The sequence below is a fragment of the Camelus dromedarius genome, chromosome 5, assembly GCF_036321535.1.
Source record: "Camelus dromedarius isolate mCamDro1 chromosome 5, mCamDro1.pat, whole genome shotgun sequence".
Taxonomy (NCBI): domain Eukaryota; kingdom Metazoa; phylum Chordata; class Mammalia; order Artiodactyla; family Camelidae; genus Camelus; species Camelus dromedarius.
Genome location: NC_087440.1, coordinates 11,471,753 through 11,489,375, shown reverse-complemented (window position 1 = coordinate 11,489,375; position 17,623 = coordinate 11,471,753). Strand labels below are relative to the sequence as shown.

The 17,623-nt window shown below is 39.1% G+C and overlaps 1 protein-coding gene and 1 non-coding gene across 5 annotated transcripts in view; one reads left to right on the top strand and one right to left on the bottom strand.

The window, feature by feature from the left end:
* RAB27A (RAB27A, member RAS oncogene family) overlaps window positions 1-17,623 on the bottom strand; it is a 60,517-nt gene that overhangs the window by 6,937 nt on the left and 35,957 nt on the right. For all 4 annotated transcript variants that reach the window (XM_010979590.3, XM_010979593.3, XM_031453012.2 and 1 more), the window contains 4 exons: window positions 11,839-12,013; window positions 8,173-8,258; window positions 6,345-6,448; window positions 1,356-1,479 (listed from right to left, as the gene is read on the bottom strand). In XM_010979590.3, coding sequence (XP_010977892.1) covers window positions 1,356-1,479; window positions 6,345-6,448; window positions 8,173-8,258; window positions 11,839-11,991 — 467 coding nt within the window. In that variant the 5' untranslated portion in view covers window positions 11,992-12,013. The remainder of the gene's footprint in view (window positions 1-1,355; window positions 1,480-6,344; window positions 6,449-8,172; window positions 8,259-11,838; window positions 12,014-17,623) is intronic.
* On the top strand, window positions 8,459-8,518 carry LOC116153659 (U7 small nuclear RNA). The gene has a single exon (XR_004137552.1). It is a non-coding gene; the product is annotated as a U7 small nuclear RNA (small nuclear RNA).

The window sequence follows — 17,623 nt, the reverse complement described above, 5'->3', positions numbered from 1 at the left end:
CAGATCAGTGACATCAGAGACTCACAGGGGAGGCCCAGACGGGAGTATTTGTCAAAAGCTCCCCTGCTTCTAACAGGGTTAAACACCACCTGCCCCAGGATGAAACCCTCCCATCCTACTGCAGATCTGTGCCAGCATTAAGCCAGGGTAGCTGATGGAGTGCATACTTTCCCCCTCCTCCTGCCCCACCCACCAGCTGGAATTGAGAAAGATTTAAAATACTGTTCTGCCCTACCCTACATATTTTCTCTGATTTACTCCTTTTCTTCCCTCCCACAATGACAGCTCCTCCCCACCTAACGGATCACAGCAACCTCCCTGTCTCCAGGCTTTCCTCTCTCCATTTCACCCCACCTACCGCAGCCAGACAGAGACCTGGGAAAATGTTCTTAACATTCCTCCAAGTTCCAAGGCTTCCCGCCACTTCCTGTCCCGGGGAGGTCAGGTCTACTCTGACCAGGTATTTAAAGCTCCCAGACCCTGGCTCCTTCCCACCTGGCCAGCCTACCCTTCCACTCCCTCCCCAGTGTGAACGCTATCCTCTAGTGCCGCCTGCCCTCCATCAGCCCAAGGAAGAACAAAGCGGTGGTCACGTAACGATAAGGGAGAGGGTCTCTTCCAACCTCCCTGGATCTGCTAACAATGAAGGGCACCAGCCCGTAGCATCCCCGACAGCCAGCTCACCACAGCACCTCTAGCTCCCCTTCCTTCCACCCTACTAGCTGCCTCCCAGTTACATTAGGGGTAATCGATTCACATACATTTGCATTCTCATTATATTACAGGTGGAAAGAAAGCAAAGCACAAGTTGCTTTGCAGAGGCGCCTTTGACACTTTAGTGGCAGCTGAACCCTTCTTTCCTGTCCAGTTAACGCTGCTGCTGCGATCCTATCCCCAGAGCTCAAGGACGAAAAGTATTCAGCTGCTTCTCAACCACAAAAACACAGCTTGAACCAAAGGGGATCTTCACACTCCGCTCCCAGCATAGATATTTCAAAGTCAATAAGACCTTGGATGCCAGACCCGGCTCTGGAGTTTCCTCCCTGAATCTAGAGGATTTCCTTATCCTGGGCATCTCCTACTTGCATCTTGGGCATTTGCCTTCAAAGCTGTCTTTCTTCAAAAACCAAGAGACTGAGAAAACGGCACTGAAGAACTGAGTGAAGGCCCTCACCCAATGCTTTCTCTATCGTTCCCATATCATATAATATTAATACACAAAGTAGGTACGTGACACCTGCCAAGGCCTGCAGCTGAGTGTTTTAATTTTTCAATTTCACCTTTTTTGTTACCTATTCACATGCTGGTGTTTGTACTGGAAACACGTTCTGCAGACCCGCCGCAAAAATGCTCACCCGTATTTCTCTGCAAGTGCTCTGGCTTCTTCCTCTTTGACCACTCTCTGGTCTTCCAGATCATTCTTATTTCCACATAGCACTATATCTGGGTTTTCACAATACGCATGCATTTGCAGCTGGCCTATTAATGTCAGAAGATAAGAAAATGTATTATAGGTAAGTAATTAGATCTATATGATCAGTGGACAATATATGCAAAAGTGCACTGAAACTGTAAATGGACATACAGATAAGGAACCGATATAATACTTTCAAACCACCAATAACCTAATCTATAAAACTAAATGGATGGGGCAGAGATGTAACACTACTCCTGTCCTTACACACATATCCCAGCTTATTTGTATCCAAGGGGAATGGGAGAATTCGCTATCCCTCCAAAAGTGCATACACACACACACACACACACACACACACCCACAACGAAGCTGTCTTCTTTATGAAGGCCATTTGAAAAAAACACTTGGAGGATTTCCTAGAGCTTACAGCTAATCTTACAGCTCTGTTTTTCATATAGTTGCTCTCTACTACAATGACATTTTTAAACGAAGTGTCTTTCTATAAACTAGCCTATTTCTTTTTTTTTCTTTTTTTTGTAAAACACCTTTATTGTGGTATGATTCCTGTACAGCAAACTACACAATATTTCAGGTGTACACTCTGACGAATTCTGATAGATGTAAACCATCTCCACAATCAAGACAGCTAACATTTCCATCACTCCCCAAAGGTGCGAATTCCGAATTCCCAGTTTGTCCCTTCCCACCCCTTTTACCCCCTGGTAACCATAAGTATCTTCTCTACATCCGTGAGTCTGTTTCTGATTTGTAGTAAGTTTGTTTGTGTTCTTTTTTTTAGATTTCACATATAAGCGACATCTTATGGTATTTTTCTTTTTCTTTCTGTAAACTAGCCTATTTCTATCTGAAATGTTTTTCACATTTTCCTATCACCCTACGGCAGAATCAGCATACCTAACACAAGCAAAGTATAGGATTAAATGAAGAGAGAAAACCCAGAATAAACAATAATTCTGTCACCAAAACCAAGAAGCAAGAGACTACAATGCTTACTCCATAGCTTTGTTTTTTTATCTGAAAACCTGTAAATAGGCACAATTTTTAAAAAAAATAATTAAATCAAAAGAACTTCAGTGAAGCTAAAGAGTTTCATCTCCCAAAGAAGGAAAATAAAGTCTTATTTCTTACTCATCACTCCCCAGAATGAAAGTAAAGCAACCCAAACTTTCACAATAAGACACACTCCAAAATTTATGGCCTAATTTTTGTTTGTTTGTTGGGGGAGGGGAATGTAATTAAGTTTATTTGTTTGTTTGTTTGTTTGTCTGTCTAATGGAGGTGCTGGAGATTGAACCCAGGACCTTGCGCATGCTAAGCATGCACTCTACCCCTGAGGTATACCCCACCCAATTTATTTATCATGGTTAACTAGAAAAGTCTTGACATTTTAGTTCCTCATTACAAAGTCATGTTCATTATATCTTATCACGAGCAAGTCAAGTTGGCAAGCATTCACTGAGCAATAACATAGGCCTGAAAACTTGCTGTAGAATTTCAGGGCACTGACCTTTGCCCTCAAGGGAACAGTCAGGGGGTGGGGGTGGGGAGGCCTATATAGAGAAGACCAAACTGCCTGTCATTTTCAACAACAGCCACATCCTTTCTTTCCTCCAGGCTGCTGCACAAGCTGCTCCCACACCCCTGAAAACCCAAACACAACCTTCCTCAGGGACTCCCCAAGCTTCCTTTAAGACCTCCCTCTCAGTTACCTCTACTGTGAAACCTTTCTGGTCTCCAGAGAGGCTCTGTGCTCTGTCAACATTATGTATGTCCAGTGTCATGGTTATGAGCACCAGCTCAGGACCCAGGGTTTAGTCTAAGACTGAATCCGGGCTTTGCCACTTACTACCTTTGTGGCCTTGAGGAAGTTACTTGGCCACTCTGTGCCTCAGTTTCCCCATCTGGAAATGCTGATAATCATGGTACTTCCCAGAGATGAGGTCAGAATTACATGAGTTAATTCACTGATTCTTCAGATCAGATCCATGGGCCAGCCTCCTAATCAACACCTGGGAACTTGTTAGAAATGCAGGTTCTCAGGTACCACCCCAGATCTACTGAATCAGAAATGCTGGGTTTGGGGCCTGGAATCTGTATTTTAACAAGCCCCTGGGTGATCGAGATGCATGCTCACACTTGAGAACCATTAAGTTAATGTAACAAAGCATTTAGAAGTGCTTTGTAAAGCCCGGGTAATATCACCTATTATTACCAGTAATAATAGTTAATAGTGCTTATTTTGAGTCGTCTGGGAAGTACGATAATTGATTTTTCCACTTTTTCCTAATTTTTCTATAAAGACTGTGAATTACTTATATAAAAAGTAAATTAATAAATTCTTTTCAAAAATCTAAGGAAAAAAGCACATACATAAATAACTACAACTCGAGATGGTTATGTGATAAGGACCTGAGAAATAGCACAAAATGTGATAGGAGTTAAGAGGATAAAAAAAATTTAATCCAACAAAGATCACAGAAAATTCCATGGGGGTCATGTTTTGCCAGATATTAAAGAGTAAGCAGAACTCTAATTTTTTAAGAAAATGGGAGTGGGTATGGGGGGGGGCTTTTTAGACAGAGGGAATAAGATAGGAATAAAAATAGAAAGGCAAAAATATGTAAAAAGATAGCTGTTGGGCTCATCTACCATGTATGTGAGGCTACAGAAGGAAAGTTTGGAAATTCAGGCTCCTTTAGAGTTTCCATACAAAATGTGCAGCCACTGAGGAAGGACCGCAGGTGTGACTTGCTTATCAAGTTCCAGGAAGACAGGTGAGTGATACGACACCACTTGCTTCCTTTCAGGTTTCAAATTCAGGCCCAGAGGACACAGCTCTCTGTTCAGTCTCCTAAATTAAGCAGGGATCACCTTTGGACTCTGAGCCCCTTCCCAAGAAGGGACGGAGAGATCTGGAGTCAAGGCAGAAAGGACTGTGATGCAGCTCTTGAGTAGCACAGAGAGGGTGCGGGCCTGCTCTCCGCTCCCCAGGCCTTCAGCACCCAGGAGTCAGCTACCTGCTTAATGCAACACTGCCTCTGTTCTGCTATGTGCCACTGGGATGTACATTATTTGACTCAAAAACAGACGAAAAGAATGATCCCTGTAATACTCAAAACACTAACAGGCAGAGGAAAAATAAAGTGTATAGATAATTAACAAATTTTTAGTCCTAATTAAGATTTGATATTACCACCTTTGACATTGAACATCATACTTGTTTTTTAGGTTTGTTTGTTTATTTATCTATTTAAGGGAGATATTGGGGATTGAACCCAGGACCTCATGCATGCTAAGCACATGCTCTACCACTGAGCTATACCCTCCCCTGAACATCATACCTTTAAAAAAAACAAGACAAAACAAAACAAAACAGTATGGGGGGAGGAGAATACTTTCCATTGAAGACATAAAATCTTCTATATGTGTAAGTTTTCTTCACCTAACTGGACAATAAGGATTCTTTCACACTATAAGGAAAACACAATAAAATACATACATACCCATAATTTCACATGATTTTGTTCTTCATCTAACTAGCTATAAAGCCCTGATGGACAAGATTTATCTAATGACTCAGAGTTTCGGTTCCTGCCACTGAAAAATAGGCGGGTTGATGATCTTTCAATGCTAATATTCTATGAACACATCTCCAGCAACAATCTCTATGAAGTGCTGGACTTAACAAAGCCCCAGAATTTGTTCCGATGATACAAAGGAAAAGATGATAAGCAAGGAAGGAGGAGAAGACACTAGAAATAGCCACCGTGAGGGAACGAGTGAGGTGTGCGACTCAGCCAGGCACTTAAAGCGAAGCCCAGTAAGCGTAACTAAATCGGGGAACCTATATTGAAAGTATTAAATAGCTCATCAACTCTGAGTGATCCACTTAGTTGAGAAAGAGCATAAAGGGCCAGTGAACTGAGAGCCAAAATCTCCATGTCCTTGGACAAGTCTATTACTCTGTAAGGGCCAGCGTCTTCCTCCTAAAATAAGGACATATCACCCACCTGCATCTCCTCACCGGGCGGTCGTGGGGATCAGACACCAAGTATGTGAAAATGCCTTGGAAACCACAATGCACTACATATATTACTAAAAAGCTCACCTTTTTAAAAATAAGGTTTTCTACTTTCAAACCCACAGCTCATTACCCTTTCATAATACCAAAACACCGAGATATTTTTAAGTAGTAGGTGTTTTGAAATAGTGTTTTCATTTTAAAGATTTGGATGTTAAGAATTGAACATCACAGCCCTCCCCCATAGATTCTCCAAGGTTACACTAATACAACCAAGAGAGGGAAATGTTTCGTTTGGTCAAGAAGCAGGATTTTAAATGGCTCCTAACCAATCATTAAGAGATCAGGATGTCTCCAAAGAGCCAAAATGGAGGTTCATATATAACGTGCTGGGGCCACTTTGGGCAATGCAGTTCTAGGGGTTTCTGTGACAAGATCCTCCAGGCAAATGCTCTGGCCCTAAAAATAGACAGTGGGCCTCGAAACACAGAAGAGACATGGAGCCAAGGGTAAGATCCATTAAGCTTTCAAAAGGATCAATGTAATATCTGCTTTAAACCCTGGGATGGTACAGGACTTGCTAGCGCTTGTCCAGGCTTCTATTTCCCCATCTATAAAATGGGGACAAGAGGCCCGTCTGTGGAAAAGACTGATTAAGAGATTACACAGGAAGCACTCCTTGCATCTCGAGTGCAAGGTGTACAACAAATGAAAGTTAGCATTACTGGGGAAAGCAGAGTATTTCAGTTATCTTTGCCCCAAAACCAAAGGCCTTGTTCCTTCAAATGGTATTAGGAGGCCCTCCAAAACAACTTACAGCAGAAATAGAATATCAGAGGGAGTTTATTGCCGGGAGTGGAAGAAGCAGGGAAAAATAAAACTTACTTATCCAGTTTCTGACGTTGAGGAAACTTTGCTCATTTGTCAGGTCAAAAAGCAGAAGAAACCCCATAGCATCTCTGAAGAATGCAGTTGTCAAGCTACGAAACCTAGGAACATGAGAACAGATCAGTCACCTGAACCACGGCCCCACTCTTGAAATATAAAGCTGCCAGCAGTGCCCTCAGCCTCTTAAAATAGTTCATCAGTAACAAATCAGATGTTTAACAACATGCCACTGTTTGTCGTAAAGTCACATTATAGCACGTTATGCAGGTGTAATTCAGTTACACCACATTTACTGAATCACAATGTTATATCAATAGATGCTTTCAACAGTGTAAAATTATGTATATAATCAATTATATTGGGCCTCTTATGAAATATAGTAAATAGGCATCTAGAGCAAGAAAGAATATTTGAAAATACATCTAGACTTCATAAAATGCCAACAACCATCAAAAGATATACTTTGAAATCATTCTTTTAAGATAAAAATGATCTGTAGAATTTTTTTAAAAAATTTCTAACAAATTACATGATAATATTCCAAATGTGTAAAAGACAGTTAGTTATCACTTACATAAGTTTCTGTGTTAATAGACCACGTGATTTGAAAACTTAGCCTGCCAGGGATGACAAGAACTAGCTTATGACCCCTTTATCTCAGGCAAGAGTTTATTGTACAATTCAGAGTTATTTAGACCAAAAGCGGTGGTGCTTGCTGTGTGTGTGTTCCTTGTCCTGTGAAAGCTTGGCTTGACGTGACATCACTATGTGTTCTGTGACCTTTTAAATTCAGTCTCTATCATTTACCTATGACTTACGATTTCTCCTCTCTGATAACCACTGCTTTGGCTTTAAGGTGGAGGGTGTCTTGACTCAGTCTCTACCCTTTCTTGGGACTCTCTCTCTACCAAGGTTTTACCCTGCCGTCTCCCCTCTCTCCTTCTAGGAGTCGCTTTTCTCTTCTTTCGCCTTTATGCAAAGTCTGCAACTGACAGGCACAGGCTCCAAGGAAGAAAATACTGGTAAGAATTTGTCATCTAACCTGCTGTTGTAAGTTTTCTCAAATACTTCTAATCCGTGTTTTTACAAAAAGAGTACTTATCTTTCAGAGATACATACCAAAATAGTTATGAGTGAAATAATCTGATATTTGGAATTTGCTTCAAACTAATTGGGGGGTGGGAGCCAGGGGGATTGTGAGAAGAGGCGAGGTGACTGCTGACACTGGGAAATGAGGACATGAGTTCTCTGTGCAGTCCTCTCTACTTCCGTCTATCTTGGAGTTTTCCATAATAGAAAGTTGAAAAAAAACAAATCAAATCCTTCAAGGAAACAAAGATAACAATGCTGTAGCTAAACTAAAGGTAACTTTAGATGAAGATTTCATGTGACTTTTTTTTGGGGGGGTATCATATGACACTTTATCAAGCAACCTCTGACCATATAAATTCCAACCAGATTTTCTACTATGTTTCAAACATTAGGTAAGAATAACACATGCAACTCTACGGCTTTCTCTCTAGCTAAGAGCAAAAGTAAATGGAGAAAAATATACAGGTCTGAAAAAGAAAAAGGAAGAAAAGGAAAAAAGTCCATAGGTGAAAGGGTCCATTTTGAAAAGGATTCATTTTCCCTTTGACCTTGTATGAAAGAAAGCAACCGTTGTCGTCTCAGACTGATAAACTTCCTGCTAATTTGGCAGGATGTCTTATCCAGGTGCAAGTCAACTCATCAGCTGGCCTTTTCCTGCTCAGATCACTGTGTGAAGAGCTTGGCTGTTTTTCCCCTTCCCTCCAGTAACGAGCACAGGCGGAAGATCTCATACCTCTCCTGCCCTGCTGTGTCCCACAGCTGCAGGTGGATTCTCTGGCCTCGGCCCACAGCTCCATCTGGCCCATTGGCTCTGTACACCTAAAACGGCAAAAAGAAAGAGAGAAAGAGAACATGTGAGACCAGTGAGCTCGTCTCACTTTCCTGTTCAGTACAGCTCCACAAAGCACCTAAACTTCTGAAGAAAATCCCAACTGGAATACGACCTTGTATGTATTTTATTTCAAATAATTGTCTTTGGGTAACATGATAATTTCATTAAAAGATGTATGCATAACAACAAAAAAAATCTCTGTTAGAATTTGTCTAGCAGGTTTTCTGATCTGCACCAGAAAGCCCTACAGAAAAAAAAAAGATATATGCACGTTATATATATTTTATAAATATATACAATAATTATAAATATATTACAATATTAAAATTTGTATTAAATATATTGATATATTTGATTTGTATTAAAAAATAATTAACTCACCTTTCCTCAAAGTTCCCTCAGGTCACTAGCTTCAGGAAATGCTACCTTTCTATGACTTCTCTCCATCCCATCTTTAAAAAGTACTCCTAAAACAGTTTTACAGGAAGGACCTCTGAAAGTCTCTCCTTCCATCAAAGCAATAAAAGCACTGGCAAAAATAGTCAAAATCAACTTTTTCCAAACTCTTAAAATTAACGAAGGCTTGTAACATTCCAAGGAGCATTCAAGAAAAACAGCTATCAGTAAAAAGAGTAAGCTTTGTGCCGTTTTAACTTGTCCTATTCCCATCCCCTCCACCTCCAGCTCCACAGAAGCCTTGAAAAGCAACAGATGCACAACTATGGTAGCAATGAAAACCATTAGTGTAGCAACGACTGTAGGCAGTAGAGGTAGAAGAGGTTCGACGCTCTCCAAACATCTCATCCCCAGAGATCTGATCTGTCTGAAATCTGCCTGCACCATTCCCAAATCTTGTCTTTATTTGATCTGACTCGGAGGTTGCTCTATGAGAATAACCCTGTTCTTTGGCCATTCATTGAAAACCATCAGTGGCAATTATTTAACATCACAGCTACTAAAAGCAGCAATATCAGTTAAAACTGATGAAAGTTTAATCAAAAAAAACTTTAAAAAGAAAAAATAGGAAATGAGATGTCCACAGGGAGATTTGAACAGTTTCAAAATATTCCTTGGAATCTACTAGGTCAGGTTCAAGTGCAGGGCTGTACAGGAAAGACTTTAGAGAATTAGCCCAAGAGTGTCCCTAAACAAATAAACAGCAACAACAAAGATAAACAGCAAAAACAAGAAACCCTTGGGAGAGGGGAGAAACCTGATTTCCAGAGTTATCACCATATATAATTTTAAATGTCCAATCTTCAACAAAATTTATAAAGCACACAAAGAAACAGGAAACTATGGCCCATACACAGGGGAAAAAAGCAACCAAAAGAAATTATTCCTAAGGAAGCCCAGATGTTGAACTTACCAGACAAAGACTTTAAACTGGTTGTTATACACATGTTTAAAGAACTGAAGGAGATTACGTCAAAGAACTAATGGAAAGTATGAGAATAATGCCTCACTGAATAGAGAATGTCAATAGAGAGACAGATATTATAAAAACTAGCAAATGGAAGTTCTGGAGTTGAAAATTACAATAACTGAAGTGTAATTCACTAGAGGGACTAAAGAGCAGACTTGAACTGGCAGAATAAATAATCACTGAATTTGAAGCTAGGTCAGTTGAGATCATCTAGCCTTAAGGCATTAAAAAAAAAGAATGAAAAAATATTTTTCTGCCTGTTATAATATTGAGTAGACATAGCACCATCAAATTGTCAAAATCAAAAGACAAAAAGATAATCTTAAAAGCAGAAAGCGAAAAGTGATTTCATCACATAGAAGGGATCACAACAAGACTAAGAGCTGGTTTCTCAACAAAAAAATGGAGGTCAAAGGCACCAGGATGACAAAATCAAAGTGCTGAAAGGAAAAGGACTACCAACCAAGAATCTTATATTTAGCAAAGCTATCCTTTAAAATTAAAAGATAAGTTAAGACATCCTCAGATAAACGTAAACAGAAAATTTATTGTTAGCAAAACTGCCCTACAAGAAATAATAAAGACAGTGCTTCAGGCTGAGATGAAAGGACACTAGGCAGTAATTCAAATCCACACAAAAAAATAAAGAGCACCAGTAAAAGTAACTACATGGGTCAATATAAAATACAATATAAATGGTTTTTTGTTAACTCTTTTATTCAATCTGATTAAAATACAATTGCATAAAATAATTATTATACATCTGTGTTGATGGGCACACAGCACATAAAGATGCAATTTGTATGACAATAACAGTGCAAAGGAGGGGGTATGAAATGAAGCCACATAAGAGTGGAGTAGAACATTGAAATTTAGTTGGTAATAATTAAACAAAGTTCTTAATTTTTAACAAACAAGAGTGCTAAAAATTAAGATGACAATTGTAATCCCCAGGGGAACAATTAAGAAAATAACTCAAAAATATATAGTAAAGAATGAAAGAGGGATTTAAATGGTATACAAAAAATACCTAAATAACACAAAATACTGCAGCCATGAAGAGAGGAACAAAAAAGAGGTAAGTCACACAGAAAACAAGGAGCCAAATGACATATATAAATCCTACTTTATTAGTAATTATATTGACTGTAAATGGATTAAAGACTTCAAATGAAACACAGAGATATAGCCCATATATTATAATAACTATAAATGGAATATAACCTTTAAAAATTGTGAATCACTATATTGTACACCTGAAACTTATATAGTATTGTACATCAACTATACCTCACTAAAAACTAGTAAAAATAAAAGTGAAAAAGAAAAAAAAAGACTCTTTGGTAGTGGAAGAAGAGGCCTAGGGTGGATCGGACGGAATCAATTCTTCGGTCCCTGGGACCCGGTATCTTTCCCAGGTAGAATATGATCCACCAAAGGGTCTCTGTCATTAATTTCCTGGCTCCTTGTCGGCTTGCTTCATGGTAACAGTTGATCTTTCAGCAAGAAAGGTAGTTCCCAGACACCGTGACCTCCTACCTTCCCCTCTACCACCAGAATAACTTACCTTGCAGTCCTCTGAAAAGAGGCTCCTCCCTGATTCCGCAGAACCTTCCTGTTCCCTGTTCCCTTGGTTACCTCCCAGATCAACATGCACTACAGGCACCCCGACCCCTACTCCAGCCTCACACTCCCGGCGAGCGGCAGCCATGAGTTCTGCCACTTAACATTCCATGTGGGGTTGCCGAGGCCTTCATCATGAAAAAAGCCATTAAAAATGATACCAAAGATGGAAAAAAACAGCCCACAAAACTGGGACGTGAAGGGCAGGGTGGACTATAAGCTTCATAAAAAAGGCAGACAAATAACTCGGAGGAATCCAGCAGGAAGACACAAACCAAAAGGGTATTTTAAATTTTAAAAGAACCTTCACTTTTCTTTTATCTGCTGGGTTTTCTATGAAGTGTCCTTCCGCATAGCCTCTAATCACACCGCCCAGACTGAACGTAATACACTTTCATACGGGCCCTTTAATTTTTGATTCCAACCTTTGTCCTCCTAATTCCTACAAAGCAAACAAAGCAGACAGGCAGCAGTTGACTCAGAGATTACACTTTTATGTAGAAGGATACAGAACTTACCACTCTCTTTTCCCTGAAGTCAATGCCGACTGTCGTGATAAATTTGGAGTTAAATTTACCATCTGTGTACTGGTAAAGTACACTGGTCTTCCCTACTCCAGAGTCTCCCAAAGCTAAAAACTTGATGAGGTAATCATAGTCTCCATCAGACATAATGAAGAGCTCAGTGGTTCACCTGAAAAATATGAACAAATGCAAATTTACCAATAACCCATTAGAAAATATTAGAATCCTCCATGAATAAAGTGACCTCCTTTAATACTCAGTTCAACAAGTACTTCTGCGTAACACCTACATGCCTAAGGGTTCTGTGAAGACAGGATTAGACGTCATTCACTGCCCCAAGGACTTAATCATTTGCTAGATCAGATGCTACTGAAATGGTAAATAACTAACAGTTTAGTTTAAATTTAACGTGTATATTATAGTATTGTGAAGACATAAATTCCAAGTGAGAATGAAAATCAAGATGAATGGTCACTAATTCTTTTTTTTTAATTGAAGTACAGTCAGTTACAATGTGTCAGTTTCTGGTGTACAGCACAATGTCCCAATCATGCACATATATATACATATATACATTTTCATATTCTTTTTCATTAAAGGCTATTAGTATAAGATATTGAACATAATACCCTGTGCTATGCAGAAGAAACTTTCTCTTTTTTTAAATCTATTTTTTATATATAGTGGCTAGCATTTGTAAATCTCAAACTCCCAAATTTATCCCTTTCCATTCCTTTCCTGGTAACCATAAGATTGTTTACTATGTCTACGAGTCTGATTCAGTTTTGTAGATGAGTTCATAGTGTCCTTTTTTTCCCTTCTTTTATTTTTTAGATTCCACGTGAGTGATAGCACGTGGTATTTTTCTTTCTCTTTCTGGCTTACTTCTCTTAGAATGATGATCTCTAGGTCCATCCATGTTGCTGCAAATGGCATTATTTTACTATTTTTATGGCTGAGTAGTATTCCATTGTATAAATATACCACAACTTTTATCCAATCATCTGTCAATGGACATTTAGGTTGTCTCCATGCCTTGGCTATTATATATAGTGCTGCTATGAACATTGGGGTACATGTATCTTTTTGAATTAGAGTTCCCTCTAGATATTTGCCCAGGAGTGGGATTGTTGGATTATATGGTAAGTCTATTTTTAGTTTTTTGAGGAATCTCCATACTGTTTTCCATAGTGGTTGCACCAAACTACATTCCCACCAGCAGTGTAGGAGGGTTCCCCTTTCTCCACACCCTCTCCAGCATTTATCATTCATCGACTTTTGAATGATGGCCATTCTGACTGGTGTGAGGTGATATCTCATTGTAGTTTTGGGTCACTAATTCTTATATGCAGATCATGTAGAATAAAAATTAACAGCAGAATAGATAAACAAGATTATACTGTATAGCACAGGGAAATATATACAAGATCTTGTGGTTCTCACAGCAAAAAAAAGAGTGACAATGAATATATGTATGTTCATGTATAACTGAAAAATTGTGCTCTACACTGGAATTTGACTCAACATTGTAAAATGACTATAACTCAATAAAAAAAAGTTTTAAAAATTAACAAAAAAGAGAGAAAAGAGGAAGGAGAAAGTCCCAGGAATAATAATAATTCTTAAAATGCAAGTGGTTCCACTTTCCCCTTCTTTTTCAAAGTCTCCTACTTCTACATCCTTGGCTTTCCTCTTTTAACTTGGACTTCTAGGCAATTTCATTTATCCCACACGTTTTCATATGTCATTATGATCCCTTCAAAGATAGTGCTAAATTCACAAGTAAAACTGAGTTTTCAGCTTCCTTATATATTATTATTGCTACACACTACATGTTAAATCAGATTTTTCTGGAATATCACTTTTCACTTGGGAAGTGAGTTCCACAATGAAGGGCTCATGTATCTATATTTGCCTTGGTATTCCACAGGAAATGCTACCAATTCAACTCTTCAATATTAACCAAAGCAGAAGTTCACCATAGAGAAGAAATATTCTTTTTACAACAAGACCAAATCATGGTTACTTTTTAATCCACGGCAATCAGCACTTTTCATGATTTTTTTTTTTTTTTTTTTTTTTTTTTTTTGTCCTCTAAACAGATTCAAACTATTCAAAGTATCAGTCAGACTGGGAATGTAGTCTGTTTCCAGGGAAGGCTTATTTCTTTTTATCCTCCCATTTCTGATACCAATAAACCCTCCCAAAATCAGAAGAATAATCAGCTGTTCCATTACCATTGCCAACTCTATGTACCCATTCAAACATATATACTCATCCATCCACAGACACGTCATCCCCCCTCACTAGATGCTGCTGATTTTCTTCTCATTGTCCTCTTCTCACCCAGCCAGCTCCTATCCAGAGACTTCACCACATTTCTTAGTGCTTCCCATAGGATTATTTCTATAGATCCATAAAATTAATAAAAGTTCAAGCAAGGAGGTTTATTGATTTTCAAGGTTGCCTCCCCCACCCCATCCTCAATTTGGTGACTCACTTTACATTCAAAAATCCTGAATTCTGATCCCCAAGAGCCGCTGCACTGTCCTTCCTCGGAGAGCCTTAGTGCAAGTCTGTGCCCTCACACTCTGATACGGCTGGTCGGTCGATAAGGGCAGAGCCTCTACAAACATTCAGAATTCTGTTTGCACACTATAAAGAGCAACGCTTGACTCATGATGGCTTTCCTATGCTAGCTTCTGTATCTGCAGGTGTAGGTTGCCAGTATTAATGGTATGTAACAGAAATCCTCTCCAGAGGATGACCACCTAGGTACAAATAAATATTCTAGTATATCGTATCACAGCATTTCACTTGGCTCCAAGTTATTCATAATTAAGAGCTAATACTTGAGAATTGAAAAGCAGGTCCAGATAACATTTCATCATCTGGTGTGCTGGGGGAGAGGGTTCCCCTCCAAATAAATGAGCAAGCAGAAAGCAACTCCAAATTCTGCAAGGAGAATGATGCAAGAAGACACTGTTGGCTACCTGATTTCCTCTTTTATTTTGAAAAACAGTTCTTCCTATAGCTATGTTTTTCATCATTTCAGGCACAGGGGAAATGTCACCAACGGCATCACTCTTCTAGAATTCTCTAAACCTACTTGGATGGAATTCAAATAGAGACGAACCTTTTCTGCTGCACCCAAAGAATCACACATGTATCTACAAATGATCTTCGTGGGTTTTGTTTTCTGTTCATGGTAACAGCAATATGGAACAGTTTGTTCCCAAACCAAGCCGTCATAAAGGAAACATTTGGTTAAAAAACCAAATGCCACAACTGAAGTTATAGATACCACTGTCAATATTAATCATAGTTTGCACTCTTTAGACTGTACCTTTAGACAGTTATCTGCCTTGTTGATCTGAAAATAAATGCTCAGACCCTCCTTTCATCTCTGATTTCAGTTTTCTAAAGAACGAAATAGAGCCCATAGAGTTTAACTCATTTGCACGGTCAAGAACATAGGTCTCCTAACTTCAAGTCCAATGTCTGTTCTACCCCAAGCTTCATGCCCATTACTCAAGTTTTTACAAATGCATGTTGGACTTAAAGGTGACCAGGTATCCTAACAGAAAACATACGACCTCTGAGGACAAGCAGAGTCAGACTGAATTCCATGTCACCCTCATAGCAGCTACTCAGATGTCTCTGAGCCTTGGATTTTCAGGTTTCTATCCCATGAAAAAGAATATAATATACACAACTTCACACCATGTGCTAAGAATTGAATGAGACACTCTTTGCTGCGTGCCCAGCACAAGGCTTGGCATATACGGAGTATTCTGTAAATGTTAGCTCACTCTCTTCTTCCTATTCTGGACATATCAGACTGGCTCTGAAGACCTAGAACAATTTCTGAAATGGCCTCTGGGCAGCTCAAAACATGTGTTTCTGGCACAAAAGATTGCTTACTGGCTCAGAGTAGTTTACTGAGTCAACAAAGATCACTTTCAAACTAATTCTTATCTTTTTTTGGCTGATTCAAATCATTTTCAATTAATTTTAAATGGATACATCCATTTCAAAAGAGTTATGACCAACTTAAAAACAGGTTTAAATTGTATAAAATACTCTAATCATTCTAACATGTTCATACTTGTTCAAAAGAATCTCAGTGGTTCATACTGGTTCAGAGTGAGTTAAGTCAAAAGATGTTCCACCTACAAAACCATTTCTGATTGATCTAAAGCCACTTTGGCTAAAACCACATGTATCTAACCAAAATCATTTGGTTTTAAGAGCTCACATTGCTTCAGACTGATTTTAGCTAGTTCAAGTAAGTTCTGACCTGGACAAGCAGGTTCTGACCGGCTCACACCAGGTTTGATTGGTTCAGGGTATATTTTATTGAATCAAGCACGTGCTGACCACTTAAATCTTTCTCCAACCAGGTCATATTTGCTCTAATTTTATCAAACTGCTTGTGATTAGATCAAGGTAAAAACTGGTTCCAAACAGTCCAAGTTGACCAATCAGATGTTCAAACAGTTGAAGACTAAAAAATATAAAATGATCATCAGAAACACCAAAAGCAATGGTTGGGTGCCTTAAACTTATGCAAATCAATAAACTTAAAATTTTACTTACAATTATCTCAATTGTAGACAGCCTGTACTCAAAATTTTTATCTCTATTACAGTATCATTTCTTTATACACTTCAACAGTTTGTCCATGTTGGAATGCAATAAACAGGCTGAGAGAAAGGATACTGGCCAAAGAGAATACAATAAACAATAGGAAAAGGAATGATGAGTGAAACAGGCTTCCTTGGTTGAGAACCCACCTCCTGTCTTATCTTGGGGACCTCACAGCAAAACAGCAATCCATGACCCAACAATAAAATAGAGATTTCAGTTGGGGAAAACCTTTAGCAAATTAGAAGGTTGTGTAGAGTTTCCCCTAAATTGGTCACAATGACCAGGCTGGTCTGGGTTAACAGAGACCAGAATTCTGAAGAGTAAGGAAGCTGCTAGGAAAGCAAAGGATTCAGGAAGCAGGCACATCTTCAAATCATTAACAGAGATTTTTCAGGGTTTGGGCAGAGTACTGATGGTGACAGTTCCTTATCTAAGCTTGCAGTCAGTAAGTCAAAGCCTAGAGTTAATGGAATCATTCCATCTCTCAGCAGGAAATCATTCCAATCCACAGCAAACTGCAATCCCAAACCCATCCTGCAGTCCCATATGTGGCTGTCTCACCACTGCTGACCACCACAAGGTGAAGACAACTTAATGATGTTTCAGCTGCTGGCAGGTCTTCATATAGAACCATCTTCATATTAAAAATGATTTTTCTTTCTTATTTTTGTTACTCAAGTCTTGAGTGGTATTTCTGGGGCCTGTTCTTCAGATTAGAAAAAAAAATACTCCACTCTCCAATTACAGAAATAACAAATTATTTTTATGTTGGCACTTTAGAGAAGGAAGGGAATCAGTAAAAATACACAGTGCAGAATCTGGGGCACCAAATCACATTTTGTGCACACAATTTCCAGCAAGTACTCTAGCCTATTGATGGATGTGAAGCCAGTCCATCAAGGCTTCCCAACTGCATTGCCCTTGCTAAAAACAGCTCAGATGCCCACATCAAGCACTTTACATACATTAGTGCAACAATCCTTGTCACAGCCCTAAAGGCAGGTGGTAACACACATCACACCCACTTCCTCGCTTGCAAGCATCTTGGTGACATTCTCTCATAGATGCCATAATGAGAGGATGAGTATGTGGGTCTTGGGCTGTCTATTCACATGTTAAGGGCTCAATT